Here is a 19,359-nt window from a genome sequence, read left to right as displayed (position 1 = left end):
GGACTATTTTGTGTCTTTTAAATTGTATTTGTAGCTTACTATGTAACAAAGACTAATCCTATTTTTGGTGATTTCCAGTGTCATATATTAGTGCTGTCAAGCAATTAAAAAAAATTAATCACACTGTTAAACAATAATAGAATACCATTTAAATATTTTGATGTTTTCTACATTTTCAAATATATTGATTTCAGTTACAACACAGAATACAAAGTGTACAGTTCTCACTTCATTTTTTATTACAAATATTTACACTTTAAAAAAACAAAAGAAATAGTATTTTTCAATTCACCTAATACAGGTACTTTAGTGGAATCTCTTTATCATGAAAGTTTAACTTACAAATGTAGAATTACATTAAAAAAAACCCCACCTGTATTCAAAAATAAAACAATGTTAAACTTTAGCACCTACAAGTCCACTCAGTCCTACTTCTTGTTCAGCCAATCGCTCAGACAAACATGTATTTTTACATTTTCAGGCAATAATCCTGCCCGCTTCTTGTTTACAATGTCAGCTGAAAGTGAGAACAAGTGTTCTCATGGCACTGGTATAGCTGGCATTGTAAGATATTTACTTGCCAGTTGTGCTAAAGATTCATATGTCCCTTCATGCTTCAACCACCATTCCAGAGAACATGCATCCACGCCGATGACAGGTTCTGCTCGATAATGATCCAAAGCAGGGCAGACCAATACATGTTCATTTTCATCATCTGAGTCAGATGCCAACAACAGAAGGTTGATTTTTTTTGTTGGGGTTTTTTTGGTGGTTTGGGTTCTGTAGTTTCTGTATCAGAATGTTGCTCTTTTAAGACTTTTGAAAGCATGCTCCATGCCTCGTCCCTCTCAGATTTTGGAAGGCACTTCAGATTCTTAAGCCTTGGGTCGAGTGCTGTAGCTGTCTTTAGAAATCTCACATTGAACCTTCTTTGTGTTTTGTCAAATATGCAGTGCAAGTGTTCTTAAATCAAATAACATAGCTGGGTTGTCATCCTAGGCTACCATAACACAAAATATATGGCAGAATTCGGGTAAAAGCATGGAGCAGAAGACGTACAATTCTCCCCCAAGGGAGTTCAGATACAAATTTAATGAACACATTTTTTTTTAACAAGCATCATCAGCATGGAAGCAAGTCCTCTGGAATGGTGGTCGAAATAGGAAGTGGCATATGAATGTTTGGCATATCTGGAACATAAATACCTTGCAATGCCAGCTACAACAGTGCCATGCGAAAGCCTGTTATTAGTTTCAGGTGACATTGTAAATAAGAAGCTAGCAGCATTATCTCTTGTAAATATAGACAAATTTGTTTCTCTTAGCAATTGACTGAACAAGAAGTAGGACTGAGTTGACTTGTAGGCTCTAAAGATTTACATTATTTTGTTATGGAGTTCAGTTATGTAACAAAAAAAATCTACATTTGTAAGTCACACTATTACAATAAACAGATTGCACTACAGTACTAGTATGAGGGAATTGAAAAATACTATTTCTTTTGTTTGTCCTTTTTACAGTGCAAATATTTGTAACAAAAAATAATACAAAGTGAGCATGTACACTTTGTATTCTGTGTTGTAACTGAAATCAATGTATTTGAAAATGTAAAAAAACATCAAAAATATTTAATACATTTTAATTGGTATTCTTTAATAGTGCAATTAAAACTGTGATTAATCACAATTAATTTTTTAAATCATGATTATTTTTTTTGAGTTAATCATGTCTTTGCATGAGTTAACCGCGACAGCCCTTATATATATATTTGTTTACAGATGTTGTAGTAGAGATCACTGGAGCTATTACTAGAGTGCCATAAAATATGTATGTGGTGCTTTACAAATGTAAAAGGGAGATTCTGAGCTCTGCAAGGCAAGGCCTTTACTTTCTTGCTGAAGCCAAACTGCCGTTACAGTCAGTGCAAATGTTACCTAAATAAGATTGTTTTGTCAGGCCTAATGCATGTAATAGCACATGCATGTCTTTTTTTGTATTAGTGTAGTCTATCACTGCCTCTCTGTCTGTATACAAAATAGAAAGATCATGTCTATATATCTAGATCATCAGTATTCCAAGACTGCCATGAAAATCTACCAGGGAACTTACATGACTTGTATAAATGGGTGATAGAGCCAGTGATAGAACCTAGATCTCCTGCTTGTCAATCTCCTGCTCTGAATCTAGACTAATTAGGCAAAAATAAAGAAAAGAAACAAAGTTAATTACAGAAGAACATTGGCAATGAATTTTGGAAGCAGCCCAGAGCACCGCTAGCTTTTCTTCCACAATAAAATATTAATTCAAAATAGTAATCCATTTTTTCTGCGTGCAAGTAATCCATAACATGATGACAGACAGCAATTCACATTTATCTGCTGAAATGTGGCAACAAAGACTTTGTCATAACTACCTCTTCTGAGATAGTCCAAGGATAACAGTTTTGTGAAAGCAAATACTAAAAAAAAAAAAAAAAAAAAAAAAAAAAAAAAAGTTGAGAAATAAATCCTATTAGATCTTATAATATGACATGGGCAGGGAGAGAAACCCACTGGGAGATTAGCAAGCCAGTGAAGAAAAATACAGATTTACAATATTAATTACAACAGCAACTACTTCATGAATTCTAAAACGGCTTCTCACTTACTGTATGTGAATAAGATTTATGAGAGATGGAAAGAATTGGAGCCCAGTTAAGACTGACAACTGTGTTGTATGAAAATAGACGGGTATATACAAACATTTTTCTACAGACTGATGATGTGAGAGAATTGTTTAGCTGCTTTGCAAATAATTTATCACACTGTAAATCAGACACAGAGGTGTAATAATTACTATTATTGAAGTGTTACTTATTGATGTCTATTCTCAACATGTTTTTTCTTCAGTAAAATATTATGATTAAATATAGTCTGATTTCAAACATCGGTTGATGCAATGTTAGTGCGGTAAGTCTTTCATAACATTCATGAGAACTGATGTGCTCATACCTTCAGAGGGATAGTAGTGGTGCATTAGGAGAGACATTATAGGAGATGGGAGTGGCTGAGCTCTGTGCAACACCATTTAGCAGCCAGGTAGGTTGGGAGTGGTAGGGGCTGCACCCTGGTTCCTAGGAGGCATAACAATTTCCAGATTGTGAGTGAAGGCTTAGGACGGCTGTGATGGGCATGCCCAATGTGTCCCACTGTACCTTATTTTGGCTACATGTGCATTTAGAAGAAAATCTAGGTACAGTTTGCAGTGCACCAAACTGAGTGCACCCCTACTTGAACTGTACTGTGAGGTTTCTGCCTACACAGCTTCTGAGAACAGCCTATACCCATCCCATCTGCATGTGGGAGGGACAAGCCCTAAGTCATTATTTGTTATTAATGCAGATTTCCATGGAAGGATATGACTAACACTTTAATGGCAGAATATGGCCCCAATGTCCTCATCAGCCCTGCTAAGACCTGGCAGGGAGATTTTAATGTCTCCAAAGAAACTTAGAGACAGACCACTTTAAAAAAGACCGCTGAATGAATAAAATGAAGTTTAAAATTAACTTTGTAAACCAAGTACAGTAGCACTTGCTTATATTGAACTTAGCTATAATGAAACTTCATTTAATTTTTGCCACTGACATCAAAAGGTTCTAGGGTCTGGCCTTTTCTGAAAGTCTCAAGTTGCTTCTATGCTTTTAAATAAATTTCCACTCCTGCTACACAGAAGCTTCACTATGTTTATAGGGCCAGATGGTATACCCTCCCCCCCAACACACAGCCTGAATTCTATATCTAGCACGTAGCCCATGCTCTAAGGCCCTGATCCGTCAAAGCATTTAAGCATATGTGGAGCTCTTAAGTATGTGAATAGTCCCATCAAAGTTCAGGAATTTGTAAGGAAATACATGGCACTTCAAGTTGCAAAAAGGCAAAAAAGCCACTTCACAACCACTACTTCAGCACCAGAGCTGCACTCCCGTTCACTGGCAGGAAGACGGTGCATAAATATGTCTGCAGGTAACAAAACATGCCCAGCTTCTTGCCCTGCCCTGCCCCCCAACCTGCCTCTCCTGTGTGGTTAGGTCTGAGATGCCGTGTTTCTGACAGGGGTCCCAAAACTCTGTCTTGCACAGGGAGGGCAGTAGAATTTTCCCCATAATGAAATCCCACTGTGGTAATCCTTTGGGAACAGAGAAATTATCAGTGACCAAATAAATATTAAATACTGAACTGCAAGCCTTTTATCAGGCCAAGCAGAGAAGGAAAGGGAGGAGAAGTTGCCATAAGCGAGCAGTGAGAAGGCTAAGGAAGAGTCACTAACTCCAGACTTAATGCAACTGCTCTTTGTTAAGAGTGAAGGACTCGCCTTTCAGACAGGAAGTGCCCCTGCACTTGTAGGGGAATAAAGGAAGTGCCCCCCAAGAGATGGGGCTATTTTGACAGTCAGGCCTTTTCCTGTTACACTGAAACAACTCTGTTGATGGTGATGTATTTTTGTGAAACAACCAAATTTCCCCACAGGTATGTTCTTGTAATATCTATATTTAGATTGGCTATAGCTGTTTTTAGTATGAATATGTTGTTTATCATGTAACTTTGACTCCTTCACCTGCACTCTTCCCATCCATCTATCTCTGCTGAACCTACTTTTAGCATATCCCATCTTTTGAGCAGCTTTCAGCAGCCATTGTATGTGATTAATTTTGCCATTCTGCTGGTAATATGTCCCCTCACTCTCTCTGTAATTAACATGTAATAGACGTTTTGACATAACTTTAATGTACTGTTTTACTTCCCTGTGTTGAGCACTTTAGAACTTCTGAGTTTGTGCAGATTCTCCTTTTAGAGTCTCCTGTTGTAACCCCTCCTATTATTTAATCCTGTCCATGCTGGGTGGTGGTATGTTTTGTTAGCAATGAGCTGCATTCGAGTGTGTTTGTTTAGTAAAGTTCAGAACTGCTACAATCCTGACACTTCAAACTGTTCAAATATCAGCTTCACCTCTGAGGGCAAAATGGTCATACACAATATTCAAACAGTATGCGGTGTAGGTTACAACAAACACATAGGAGGTCATGACTCTAAAGAATAGATGCTGGAGCTCTAGAAGGCCTCAAGAAAATGAGTTGCTCTACACAACAATTTTTGTTGTACCTCACCAATGGAAATGTTGTTCTTTCTGGATTTCAAGAAGCCTCTCATAAAAATGTCACATCTTGTAGCATTAGCGCTGAGTGCAGAGAAAGTGGGTGCCATGGCATAGCTAGACTTCTTTCTGAGAAAGCAATAAACATCAGTCAAGAACGTTACCAGTGATTGCCTCAGGTGGAAAGTGATAGCTAAGAAGTGTATGCAGTTGACAGATTGATATTAATTTCCCAGAGACTGCTTCTCAGGTATCCGATTTGTGGGTACAATACAGTAATTCCTGGAGTGGAGTTTCTTGTGTCTTCAAAATAGGTTCTACCTGTTTCACAGAATATATTGATTTAGGGCCTGATCGAAACCCAATGAAGTCATCAGAAGGTTCCCATTGATTTCAAATTATGGGGAGTGGATCTGGCCCCATTTGAGCACTTTGTAAGAACTCAGGAAAAAGAATCCATTCAAAATATTTAGATAACTAAAGAAAGACATGTGGTATTATTTTCCATAGTATTCCTTACTGTCTCAGCGCTGCATGGAAGAAAGTGTTCATGCTCTTTTTCCCATAAGGATTGGAAGGAATCCTGTGAAATGATTATTTTCCACATAAGAAGAACAGAAAGTATTTGTACAGCCTTAGGGGTGGCAACCCTTTCAGGGGACTGGGGAAAAGAGGTGGTGTTTTATGTATGAAATGTTCCAAGCCCTAAAGGAAGAGAGCTGGGTCATGCAAATAAGCAGTGACAGCCCCACTGGCTAACTGGATTCTGCAACTATTTAAACTAGTGAGTAATTTTACTCAGGTGACAAGTCTGAGTAGAATACTTGCATGAATGAAATTACTTACATGTTTTGAATTGTTTCAAGATTGTGCTCTTAAGACGATGAAACGGTGATTTAACCACAATTTGCAACTGGATTTTTTTAATTTGGCCCAATGTCTCTTATTATTCAACAACTGTTTTGCTAGGCAACAATGGTGGTGAATAGTCTGCAAATCTCAGACTGAAACAGCAGATGAGATTTAGAGTTATACTCTGTGTCCTGTAGAGACATGAACATCCTAGAGAAGACTGGCATGATGGATACTGCTGCAATCAGAGTTCTGGGGAACTCAGTAATGTATCCATTTGTCCAATTGTATCATGTCACTTTAAGAGGGAGAGACGTTAAAATAAGTCAGCTTAGTGATAGTGCTTCTGATTCAAGGAGGATTATAGCCTATAAAATATGGGAGGAATGCCATACTTCAGCAGTTTTAACGATACAGCCTTTGTATTTGTTCTGACCTTTTTTTGGCCAGGAGAGGAAGAATGGCTGATGGATGGTACTGTAACTATTTATTGGTGCATATTGGCTATACATTTTACCCTGCAAGGGCATCCACCTATTAACCACTTGTGAAACTGACCCAAGGGTATTGTCACAGCTGACAGATAACCAGGAGACCTCAGATCCATCTGTGACAAACATAACAATAATTTCATGCATCTCAAGGACTAAAATCTCAGAGGAAGCAGAGTCTCTCATTTATAGTTCCGATTTAAAGGGGAAGCAAGCAGAAGATTGTTCATGGTATGGGAGAGGTACCAAGCGGTGACTCTCTGCTGCCAAGTGATAAACTCCTCCCAGCAAAGAACCGAATCAGGGGTTACAACACAGAGCTGCGGAGGAGGAAGAAATAGATGGGGTCCCCGGGATGTGGGAGCTCACTACACTCAAACTTTCCTAAGCCTAGCCTGACGGCTCTCTGCTCTCTACAGTGATATTTCGTCACGTTCAAAAGTTCCCTTGGGGAAGCTGTGGGAGGAAGATCCCCGAGGGGCCGTGGCGAAGACCAGGAGCAGGTCTTGTGTCTCAGTGCTGGGGGTGGCTGTTGGCTTTTCCTCCACCCCAGTGCGCTCCCCCGGGGGCTTCCAAGTCAGCACCCACCAGTTTGGGATTTATCTCTCCTGCACAGACCTCTTCTCTTAACTGCCTTCTCCTCACTTCATCCCTGCAGCATCTGCCTCAGCCTGGTACTTGCGCTGCCGAGTGAAGGGGACAGGTAGCAGAGCCATAACTAGGTATTTTTGAGCCTGAGGCAAGAATATAAAATTGCGACCTCCCCCAGGGCCAGCTCTTCAGTGGCAATTCAGCAGTGGGTCCCTCAGTCCCTCTTGGAGGGAAGGGCCTGCCGCTGAATTGCCATCAAAGAACAAATGAAGCGGTGGAGGTAAAGCCTGTGATTTTGGGGGGTCAACTCATGATTTTTGACTGCTTTGGCTGGTAATGTTGCTTCCAAGATGGTCTTTGGTTCCAGTCCAGTTCCAATCCAGAGAGAGACTCACAGGTTAAGAGAGGAGGGAGGTGCTGGATATCAGCAGTGGCCACTAGGGATCAGCATGTGTCCTGAGAATGCTGGGAGTTCAGGTTTGCAGGGCAGGATCTGGGTTGGCAGGTTTGTAGAAATTTTAGTCATGCCCAGAACCCACCCCCACCCAAACTCTGCCCCCTCACCTGCCCAAGGCTGTGGGAGGGAGTATGGGTGAGGGAGGAGGTCTGGGGTGCAAGCCATAGGCTGGGGTACAGGATTGAGAGAGAGTTTGGGGATGGGAGGGGGTACAGAGGGATGGGGTTCAGGGGTAAGGGCTCTGGGTTGTGTCTGCAGATGAGGGGTTTGGAGCGTGAGAGGGGCTCAGGGTGAGAGTAGGGGTGTGGGGGTGAGGGCTCTGTCTGGGGCTGGGAATGGGAGGGGCTCAGGTAATGGTGCAGGGAGATGAGGGCTCTGGCTGGAACTGGGGATAAGGTGTTTAGGGTTGAGGGTGCGGTGGGGGAGTGAAAGCTCTGACTGGGGGTGTGGGCTCTGGGGCAGGGCTGGGGATGAGTTTGGGGTGCAGGCAGGCTGCTCTGGGAAGGGGCCAGAGAGGAGGACTCCCCCCAGCCCTTTCCCTGCCGGCAGCAGCAAGCTCTGGGGGAGGAATCCCCCTTTCCTGCCCCCTGCAGCAGTACACTCATCCCCACCACTGTCACTGCGTGGGTTCGTAGGGCCGCTCTCAGGTCCAGGCATCTCCCTCGCTTCCCCTGTGGTCGGTGCCGGGAGGTGCTGTGTGCGTCTCCTCCCCTGCTGTTGCCCCTGACTGTAGCCTCACTGGGAGTGAGGGATGGGGCTACCTTCTTGCCCAGCATGGGGCAGGAGTGGTGACTGCAGGCGGAGGGGGGACCCTGTGCTGCTGGAGGGTCCCATTGGAAAATGAAAGGGTCTGAGGGGGAAGGGCAGGCTCAGAGTCAGAGCAGATGGGGGGGGCGCTAGGACCCTGTGGCAGCAGTTTCTGCAGGGAGGCAGCATGGAGCTGCTCTGCTCTGGGCTGGGAAGGGTGGTGGGAGTGGGAGCGGGAGCAAGTTTGGGCTGGGGGACACTCGGGGAGGCGCGGGGGGGCGACAGGTGGGGCTGGGAGCAGATCACCTGGGTTATAAATATCTGGTGACAGCGGCTTTTTTTCCCTCCATCGCTTTCTGTGCCCCTGCACTTTGTGTGCCTGAGGCAAGTGCCTCACTCCCCTCCCCTTGTTAGGGCTCTGGCCGGTAGAAATGCCGAGCAGCTCACGGAGATGAGGGTGCAGCTGCCCCTGGCGCTGGAGCGGGGTGGAGGGAGGGAGGGGGAGACGCGCCCAGCGGCTGGGATACACCGGGGGAAGCAACATTCCCCCCCCCCACACACACACACAGCTGCACCCAGAGTCAGGCTCCCCACGCTCAGTGCCTGAGACAAAGTGACGGAGCAGGGGCACAGACACCGCGTGAGAAGCAGGCACCGGGGCTGAGATGCACATGGGAGAAAGACAGAGGGGCCGAGAGGAGACAGGCCCCCGCCCACACTGAGCGAAAGCGGGATGCGGATACACACACACAGATCAAAAGACAGAGACACACTGAGATTGTGACAGACACACCTCAGGGACTGGCAGTCACACACCGAAAGAGGCTGATACACACACGGTGCCCGAGCGAGTTACACACACACAGGGTGGTCACACATACAAGGCGATCTCACACAGAGAGAGGGTGATCTTACACACACAGCCAGGGCCATAACACACACACACACACACACACACACACACACATAATCACACACACTGAGTAATCACACACGCACACAGGACAATCACACACAGGGTGATCACACAGAGAGAGAGCGATCTCTTTCATAGGGTGATCTCTTTCTCTCTCACACCCACACCCACACACACACACCCCTCCAGTGACAGGGAGAACGCCAGGCTCCGCTCCGCGCGGAATCTGAGCGCAGCAGCAGCAAACCTGCCCTGGGTCTGGTCCTTCTCTCTGTGTCTCTTTCTTTTTCCATTTGGTCAAACGGCACCTACCCAAGCCCTGAAAAAATGCCTGCCCGTGAAGAAAGGAGAGGGCGCCGGGTCTGTAAATAAGAAGTGAGTACTGGCACAATGGCGTGTGTTTCTAGATCACAGTCTGTCTGAATGCTGCATGCTCCATTGCTTTCCCAGTGCCTCCTCGCAGGAGGGACCCAGGGCTGCTCAGTCCCCCTCTTCACCCCTTTCCTTCCTGCGCCTCCGTCCCGGATTTTGCAGGCTCGGTTAAACACCCGCCGGGCTTTTGTTTCTATCACTTCTCTTTTGTCTAAGGTGGGTGTAGCTCCCCCTGTCCGGGAGGGTCGGGCTGGGCTCCGGGCTCCCACCCGGACCATTTCTCCAGCCAAACCCCGCTCTGCAAGGATGCCTTTTGCAAGCGCTTTAAACCCAGCGCATCTTTGCGAGCTGGCGAGAGGAGCAGAGGAAGGGGGCCAGGGGCCAGCGTTCACGTTTTGCTCCTCTCGGGGGTGTGAAAATGTCCTTGTCGACTGCATTATCCCGTCTCCTGGCAAGGTGGATGGGTGTCAGCAGGGGGCTGGGGAAGTTGATGGGAGGTTTGCGGAGCATCACTGGGTGGATCAGTTTAGGGTTCCTCACAGCCATCCAGTTCTCCTTTGTTAGCTGCATTCAGCGGGCTGCAGGGGGAATGTAGCAGGAGGACTGGGGACAGGTCTACCCTTCTTCATGGTGCTGGGATGCGTGTGTGTCTGTCTGCAAGTGTCCAAGCCAAGCAGAAAGAGGAGCCGTTTCCTAGTCTACAGCACGAGGCTTGGTGTAGCCTGAGGTGCCCCCAGTTTTGGGTTTGGAGACAGAGGGTCGTGATAATAGGAAAAATTCCGAGTGGCAAGGGGAGCTCTGACTGAAAGGAAAATGTGATGGTGCTTCCCTTCCCCTCCCCCATCACAGATCACGTCAATCCGAGGAGAGAGCGCAGCTGGAAGGAGCAGTTATTAAATCAGGTGTCCTTCCCAAACTTAGCCACACACACCGATTTTTGTCCAGGGGCATATCAATAGCCTCATACGGTGTTCCACGCCCACTACACTCCAAGGGTATTTACATGCTGGTCTGGTGCTCCCGGTTAGAACCAGATTCTAGTTTTCTAGTAGCTGAACAGTAACTATATCACAGCTGTGCACTGAGACACAGGCAGAGCTTTTTCATTTGGGGGCTGCCTTTTCATCCTCTAACCCTCCCCCATCTCCCAGGGTTCAGGTCCACTGCATTAATTTCCTAGGTCTGCCTTTATTCTGACCTGTATTGCACGATTATTTTTTAATGTGAGCTCCTCTAACCCTGTAGGTTAACCTCCAGCGAGTACTGGAGATCCTATCCCTGTGGAAAATGACACTCCCTCCCTCCTCTGGGGGCATGCCCAGCTTCCAGAGACCTGGGAGAGAGACTTTTGAATCTACATTTAGAAGTAGGCCTTCCCCACAACAGCTGAAAGTGGTGTTGCAGCCATTCAAAATATATTAATAATTTTAAATATTGTATTGTTGATGCAATCTTCCCTCTGGAGACCTTGAAGTGTACTTGATGTGGATTATTCTTATTTAATTACTAGTGCAGTTACTTGTAATCACATGCATTATGGGGCTACTTGATAACACACACAGGTGATCATAACTGCCCCAGTGGGTTTCTTGTAGCAGTAAAAAATCAAATATCCTATAATAAGATGATTGACTTTTCCAATAGGCATGCACATGTGTTCCTGGAATTTCCTAAAAGGGTTTAGCCAACACTTTCAAACTGTTAGGAGTAAGAATGAATCATTTTTATAGTTACCTGTGTGGGGAGTTTGGAAGTGAACTGCAAATGTTCTAATGAGTGTCTGAATGCAGAGTTGAGCATATGTAAGTCCTGTTTTCCTGATAGTTTTTTAACGCTGAACTAAAAATGTAGTCTGAGAAGCATACTAGCAATGCCTAAGATTGTTCAAGATGTGAGGATACTCTACTGAAAAATACCTTTTTATACTGATTCAAAGGAACACACGAAAATAGAGGAAACACTGCATGTTAGAATTACACTTGCAGAGTATTTATAGAGAAGATATATCTATAGTAAACAATGCAAGTGAGTATATGCATGTGTGTACATATAAATAGCATGTTATTAGGCCTAGCAGTTGATGAAACCAGTCATTCTGTAGTAATATAATATGATGTACAAGTGAAATGCATTTATAACAACACAATTATCTATAAACTCTATGTTGAATTAATAGGATCTCTGTAACCTTCTGGCAAGAAGGGTGTACAGATAAATACACCTCTGTCCAACGCTGTGGATGTTAACATTCTTTTTCTGTTTTATTAGTGGCGGCACCTGACTTGCTGGATCCCAAATCTGCCACTCAGAACTCCAAACCACGGCTATCATTTTCTACAAAACCCACAGTGCTCTCATCACGAGAGGAATGTGATTCGGCTATTAATGTTATGAAATGGAAGACAGTCTCAACGATTTTTCTGGTGGTTGTTGTATATTTAATAATTGGAGCTACTGTCTTCAAAGCCCTGGAACAGCCACATGAAACTTCCCAAAGAGCCACCATTGTGATTCAGAAGCAGACATTTGTATCTGAGCATTCCTGTGTGAATGCATCGGAGCTCGATGAACTAATTCAGGTAATTCATGCAAAAAAGTAACTTGTTCATATGATTTAGAAGAATGTACTCTTCTATAGTAATGGTTCTGTAATAAATGGGACACCACTGTATCAGCATTTGAGCTGCAAATGTAGCAAGAAGGCTAACTTAAGACAGAAAAGTTGACAATAGCATTTTCAAATGAGGCTTCAGCTGAAAAGTCATTGCTAATTTTTTTATGTTCAGTGTGCATTATAGACAACTTTTAAATTGAATGCTCCTGTGCCAATTAAATGACTATTCATTAGCAATATGTATAATTTAATAGTTCGCAAAGGAATGGGTGTGTTGATTAAGCCTTACTTGCTTTGTCAATATTAGGAAAGCAGAGGATGGCCAAACATTACCTTAAGAAAGTTGAGATTTATCATTACTTTAGCAAACAATTCTCACTTTTAGCTGGACATTTATTTCCACAGTTTTTTGTTTTAAATGCAGCAAAATAATATTAGCTAGCTATTTCCATTATAAATCTTGATATTTTTAAGTTTTTTTTCAACAGCGAAAGGCTAAATCCTCAGCTGGTATAAATCAGCGTCACTCTGTTGAAGTCAGCTTATACCACCCGATGATCTGGCTAATCATATTCTCAGGTGTTTCAAATGGCACTGTGAACTCAGGGGTTGTAACTTATGACTGGAGAATTGCAAATTTAATACTTATATTCATAGGCGCCGACTTCCCCCCTTTCCCATGGGTGCTCTGGCTCTGCCCCTGCTCCCTGCCCTGCCCCCACGCCACCCCTTCTATGAGGCCCTGCCCCTTCCCACCCCTTCCCCAAAGTCCCCACCCAACTCCACCCCCTCCCTGCCAATATTCCAACTCCTTTCCCAAATCCCCATCCCGCCCCTGCCTCTTCCCTGCCTCCTCCCCTGAGTGTGCCACGTTCCCACTCCTCCTCATACCCAAGCGTGCTAACACTGCCAAACAGCTGTTTGGAGGTGGCTAGGCAGGAAGCACTGGGAGGTAGGCAGAATAGTGGGGACGTGACATGCTTTGGGGGGGGAAGAGGAGGTGGGGCTGGTGGGAGGGGAGCTTGGCTACTGGTGGGTGCAGAGCACCCACTAATTTTTCCCCATGGGCAGGGGCGGCTCTAGACATTTTGCCTCTCCAAGCATGGCGGCATGCTGCGGGGGGCACTCTGCCAGTCACTGGTCCCACGGCTCCGGTGGACCTCCCGCAGGCGTGCCTGTGGAGGGTCCGCTGGTCCCGCGACTTCGGTGGAGCCGTGGGACCAGCGGACCCTCCGCAGGCACACCTGTGGGAGGTCCACTGGAGCCGCGGGACCAGCGGGCCCTCAGCAGGCATGCTGCCGAAGGCTGCCTGCCTGCCGCCCTCTCAGCAACCAGCAGAGCGCCCCCCACAGCATGCCGCCCCAAGCACGTGCTTAGCATGCTGGGGCCTGGAGCCGCCCCTGCCCTTGGGTGCTCCAGCCCTGGAGAACACATGGAGTCAATGCCTATGCTTACCTTTAAGAAAGGAAAAAACGTGATCTGGGAAAGTACAGGCCCATTAGTTTGACCTCAATTGTATGCAAGGTCTTACAACAAATTTTGAAAGTAGTTAAAGACATAGAGGTAAAAAAGGCAATTAGGATAAAATACAACATGTTTTTACAAAAAGTAGATCACTAAAAAGATAACTGATTTTCTAGACAAAGGAAATGCATTAGATGTAATCTACCTGGATTTCAGTAAGGCATTTGATCCAGTTCCACAGTGGAATTGATTAGTTAAATTGGAGAAGATAGGGATTAATACAAGAATCAAAAGGTGAGTAAGGAACTGGGTAAAAGGGAGACTACAACTGGTCCTACTGAAAGGTGAACTGTCAAGATGAAGGAGGTTACTAGTTGAGTTCCTCAGGAATCATTCTTGAAACCAATCTTATTTAACATTTTCGTTAATGACCTTGGCACAAAAAGTGGGAATGAGCTAGTAAAATTTGTGGACGACACAAAAATGGGATGTATAGCCAATACAGAAAGGACTGGAATGTCATACAAGAAAATGTGGATGACTTTGAAAATTGGAGTAATAGAAATGGGATGAAATGTAATAGTACAAAGTGCAAGTGTTAGGGACTAACAGCTAGAATTTTTGTTATAAACTGGAGACGTATCAGTTGGAAGCCACAGAAGAGAAAGACAGGGGTGACTATGTGCTGTCAATATGATGCAGCTGTAAAAAAGGCTAATGCAATTCTAGGCTGCATCAGGCGAGGTATTTCCAGTAGAGTTAGGGAAGTGTTAGTTCTGTTATACAAGGCACTGATGAGACCATATCTGGAATCCTGTGTGCAGTTTTGGTCTCCCATGTTTAAGAAAGATGAAATCAAAGTGGCACAGGTGCAGAGAAGAGTTACTAGGATGACCAGAGGCCTGGAGAAGCTACCTTACAAAAAGAGACTTAAGGAGCTTGGCTTGTATAACCTAACCAAATGAAGGCTGAAGGGAGAGCTAATTGCTCTCTATAAATAAATTAGAAGGATAAACACGAGGGAGGGAAAGCAAATATTTAAGTTAAGGGCAATATTGGCACAAGAACAAATGACTATAAACTGGCCATCAATAAGTTTAGGTTTGAAATTACATGAAGGTTTATAACCATCAAAGTAGAGCCCTGCACTGGTACTGGGATCACATAGGGCCCACTGCCATAATAGCGGGAGTGGGTAAAATGTTTTATTGTGGGTGGTACTGGATGGGCAAAAAAATCAGACTATCGTATTTTGTGGGAAAACATTAAATCCCTCATCAGTTTGTCATAAATAGAATTTCAGCAGTGTAAAGCAAGTTTTTCTTTTTTATTAAATAAAGGTTTTAATAATTAAATTTAAGCGAGAGATTGAACGAGATTAATGTCTATTATAAGAGAAGTTAAAGTGGTTTTTTACATGGTTAAAGCAAGATTTTTTAAATTCTTTTAGTGGTAAAAATTGTGTCTCAATTCCATTTATACATATAACATATTAACCAGTTGTGGTGGGGTTGTTTTTTTGTTTTGTTTGGTAGCACAGGGGAATCTGTCTCTCTTGTGGGATTTGCAGAATCTAAGGTTTTTGCGGATGGGAGTGGGATAAATAAAAAAGAAACAATGCAGGAGCAGATGGGAGTGGATATTGCAGGGCAGGATGGGAGCAGGATTAAAAAAATAGTCCCACATAGGGCTTTACATCAGATGAGTGAAGTTTTGGAACATCTTTCCAAGTGGCATAGTGGGGGACAAAAATCCTAACTTGTTTCAAGACTGAGCTTGCAGAATTCATGGAGGAGATGGTATGATTCAATTGCCTACGATGGTATATGGCCCATCTGCAACTGCTATTAGGAAATATCTCCAACAGCACTAGATTGGGAGGGCTATGAGTTACTAGAGAGAATTCTTTCCCAGGTGTCTAGCTGGTAGGTTTTTCCCACATGCTCAGGACCTAACCAGTCACCATATTTGGGCTTGGAAAGGAATTTTCTCCTGTATCAGATTGGCAGAGACCCTGGGGGGAGGTTAGGCTTTTTTTGCGTTTTTTTTTTTTTTTTTTTTTTTTTTGCCTTCTTCTGCAGCATGGGGCCTGGTTCATCTGCTGGTTCGAACTAGAATAAATGGTGCATTCTCTGTAACATGATTTAAAGACTTCAGTAACCCAGCCAAAGGTTATGGGTTTATTAGAGGAGCAGGTGAGTGAGATTTTGTGGCCTGTGATGTACTGGAGGTCAGACTAGATGATCATGATGGTTCCTTTTGGCTTTAAAGTCTATGAGAGACTTGTTTTACTACAAATTTTTAAGGCAGAGGTCTGATTTACCAAAGTTGTTTTTAGAGTATGTTATTTTTTTAAGTTAAATTGGTAAAATATGGAAAGTTATTGTAATTTAGGAATTTTATATTTTAGTCAAGTTGGGTTCCAAAAATGGTAACCTTTTAAAGTTATTGAAGCTATTCCTTTCTCCCTGAACCCTACAATACTTTTTACTTTAGAGCAAGCTCTTGTTGTGAAGTGTCTCTCCTGTTCTTTTTGCGGATACAGACTACACGGCTGCTACTCTGAAACCTGTCTTGGTGCTGAATTGTCACTCATAGCTAGAGATAGTCCTTCCAGAACACAGCTCAGGCATGTTTGGCCTAAAAGTCATGGGAAGATTCATAGATTCATAGATTCCAGGACTGGAAGGGACCACGAGAGGTCATTGAGTCCAGTCCCCTGCCCTCATGGCAGGACCAAATACTGTCTAGACATCCCTGATAGACATTTATCTAACTCACTCTTAAATATCTCCAGAGATGGAGATTCCACAACCTCCCTAGGCAATTTATTCCAGTGTTTAACCACCCTGACAGTTAGGAACTTTTTCCTAATAATACTATGCATCTTGTTAGGGTAAATGGAAGACTTCATACCCCACTGCTGTCACCTGGCACCTTTGAACAGATACTAAATTACTAAAGAAAATAACTTGGCTTTTCTGAGTATGTCTGATTCTTAATACAATTTTTATATAGCATTTCTTCAATTCTGATTAGTCTATGTGAATACAAAAATAATGAGTGTGATGAAGAAAAAGTAGTCACATCAGTGTGAATGATACTTTAGAAAGCCTCTAAAGGAATATGTCTGAAAATAATGCACACAAGAGTATTAGGTAGCTGTAATGATTAGTAGTGTGTGAAGAAAATTAAATTACAGAATATACACATTACAATATTCTCTTTAGTCTCACTTTTACTTCGAACTACTGTATAGTGAAACACTGTACACTTTTCATTTTCAGTTTAGTGTTCTAGATATTCACTCTGATTTGTCACTAGCCAGAGCTTGGACAGTTTATGATGCAAGGGTCTTCCAATCCAGATCAATTCTGACCCGCATAATTTGGTTATTCTTATTCTGGGACAGTCTTGAACATCAGAAGCTTCTAGTTGGGGTCAATCCTACTAAATTGTGAAGTGGTTTGGTGATATGAACGTACCAGGAAGACTAGACTGAGAGCACAAATTCAGGACCAGACTTCAAAGAGAAACTGCTGAGCTTTGGTTCATTTGCAAATTTGATACTATCAGCTCAGGATTGAACAAAGACTGTGAATGGCTTGCCAACTACAAAACGCAGTTTCTCCTCCCTTGGTGTTCACACCTCAACTGCTAGAAGCTGGCCTCATCCTACCTGACTGAACTAACCTCGTTATCTCTAGACTGGTTCTTGCCTGCATATTTATACCTGCCTCTGGAAATTTCCACTACACGCATCTGACGAAGTGGGTATTCACCCACCAATGCTTATGCTCCAATATGTCTGTTAGTCTATAAGGGGCCACAGGACTCTTTGTTGCTTTCTAGCCTATTAGTGTCCATCTAGTTTCCCTTTTCCCTAATAAAAGCTCCTCTTTGCCATTTGACTTCAATATCCAAAATACCCTGCAGCAGTTCTTTTGTGGTAACAAGACTGTATATTGATGTCAGCTGTTTAGCACCCACAATGTTCTTGGCTGGCTTTTAAATTCCTGGAAGACTGTCTTTTTACAGCTTCATGGGAGGGTATGGATCACTCCAGGGTACTGAGTGTGAAATGTATTCCAGTTTTCTATATGCTTTGATATGAAGCGCAAGAAAATGGACAGATGTTATGCAGTTTAGAATATATAAAAGGCGAATGAAATGGGACACTCTCACCTTTTTGGTGAAACAGCACTGCCTCAGAATAATGAACTGGCTCTTGCTCACAGATGGTGGGGCTGGGAGGGAGGGTCAGCCCAGTCCAGCGGTATCACTCCTGCTTGGGTAGAGATATGGACTTAGTGACTTTTTCCATCTCTAACTTCCATGATCCAGTGCTGCAAACCATCTTCAGTGGAAACCATGCTAGTTGTCTGCTCTGTATTCTGTAATAAAAACCTGTCTGAGATGACATACAGCAATGTGTGACCCTACATGCTGAATCAAGATGCATAACAATTTTTGAGATATTCCCTAAGTACTAAAGGCATAAAACATGCACAACCATAGGCATAATGGCTCTGTACTCAGTGGGGTCAGGGTTCAAACACTGGATGCCAACTTTCAGTGTCATTTTAGGCCAGTCTAATATAAATCAACATTACAGGCAATATCACCTGGTTTACCATATTTTGTGCATGGCAACAATCAAGTTGGCAGTGATGAGATATGTGCCTCTTCGAGGGGAGCATGCCCTTATAGTGCTTTTTATCATCCCCATAGAAAGAGTCACAAAAAAAGCCAGGCAGCAGTTCATTTTTTAGATTAAAACCTAGGGTTTCAAATTTTCAGCTGAGATGGTCTTTAAAAGGGACTCAGCCATTATCAGGAGAGAAAAAGATGGGCTTGCTGAAGTCAGGATGGAGAGCTCTAGAGATGCAAGATCTGCCTGGCTTATGTTTTGTTCAGTTTTTTTAAATCACGTTTAGAGTTTTCAGACTACTAAACTGCATGAAGGGAATGTGGCCGGAGACTTTGCTGCTGTGTCATTTTTTGGCTGAACAAAAGCTATGTAAATAACCTGAGAAGTGTTTTTGTTGCTGTTGCTCAGTCTGAGCATCTTGTGTTGTATGTCAGGGTCAACATAACAAAGAATTGCCATACAACAGAATAAAAGTGTAGATGTTCTTCAAGGTGTTGTGGGTGTTGCTAAAAGTATATGCCTGTGTGTATACTTATATGGGCCTGATTCTCATTTCTACTAAGGATCCTTTACACCTTCCTTGGTATGTCTTTTTGCCACCCAGCTCTGCGCTGGCAGAAGTTCGTGTAGACCTGGGAATACTCTGGCAACTGTTATACAAAGAACTACAGGAATCAGAGACAGAAAACATCTCTTTAGATCTAGTGTGGGATTGTTCCTATAGTATACCTGCTGCTGAAAATCTGAAAATGTTTGAGGCAGTTTTCAATCTCAGATGCACAGAGTACATTGCAAAGTACCTGGTAGAATCCTCTGCTGTACTTGTGCGGACATGCTCAGTAACAGAGTTTTGAAGACATTTGGCAATACACATCTCTAATGATCAGTCTATTTTTGGCCAATCCTCATGTGAAATTATAGTATTGTATATATCAGGACTCAGAGTTCTCACACTGGGGGTCGGGACCCCTCAGGGGGTTGCGAGGTTACTACGTGGGAGATCGCGAGCTGTCGGCCCCTAACCCAGACCCCGCTTTCCATCCAGCATTTATAATGGTGTTAAATATATTTA

General features: G+C 43.4%; 1 protein-coding gene across 3 annotated transcripts in view; it reads left to right on the top strand.

Moving 5' to 3' along the window:
• The window catches only part of KCNK2 (potassium two pore domain channel subfamily K member 2), a 174,381-nt gene that overhangs the window by 31,761 nt on the left and 123,261 nt on the right, over positions 1 to 19,359 (top strand). The window contains exons 1-2 of one of the 3 annotated variants that reach the window (XM_050950248.1): positions 5,828 to 5,916; positions 11,827 to 12,137. In XM_050950248.1, coding sequence (XP_050806205.1) covers position 5,916; positions 11,827 to 12,137 — 312 coding nt within the window. In that variant the 5' untranslated portion in view covers positions 5,828 to 5,915. Of the gene's footprint in view, positions 1 to 5,827; positions 5,917 to 9,249; positions 9,562 to 11,826; positions 12,138 to 19,359 lie in introns of those variants that run through there. The other 2 variants (XM_050950247.1, XM_050950246.1) reach the window with 2 other exon arrangements.

This window comes from Gopherus flavomarginatus, chromosome 4 (assembly GCF_025201925.1).
Source record: "Gopherus flavomarginatus isolate rGopFla2 chromosome 4, rGopFla2.mat.asm, whole genome shotgun sequence".
Lineage (NCBI taxonomy): Eukaryota > Metazoa > Chordata > Testudines > Testudinidae > Gopherus > Gopherus flavomarginatus.
Note: the sequence above shows the minus strand (reverse complement) of the source record. Positions and strands in the feature narration are given on the sequence as shown.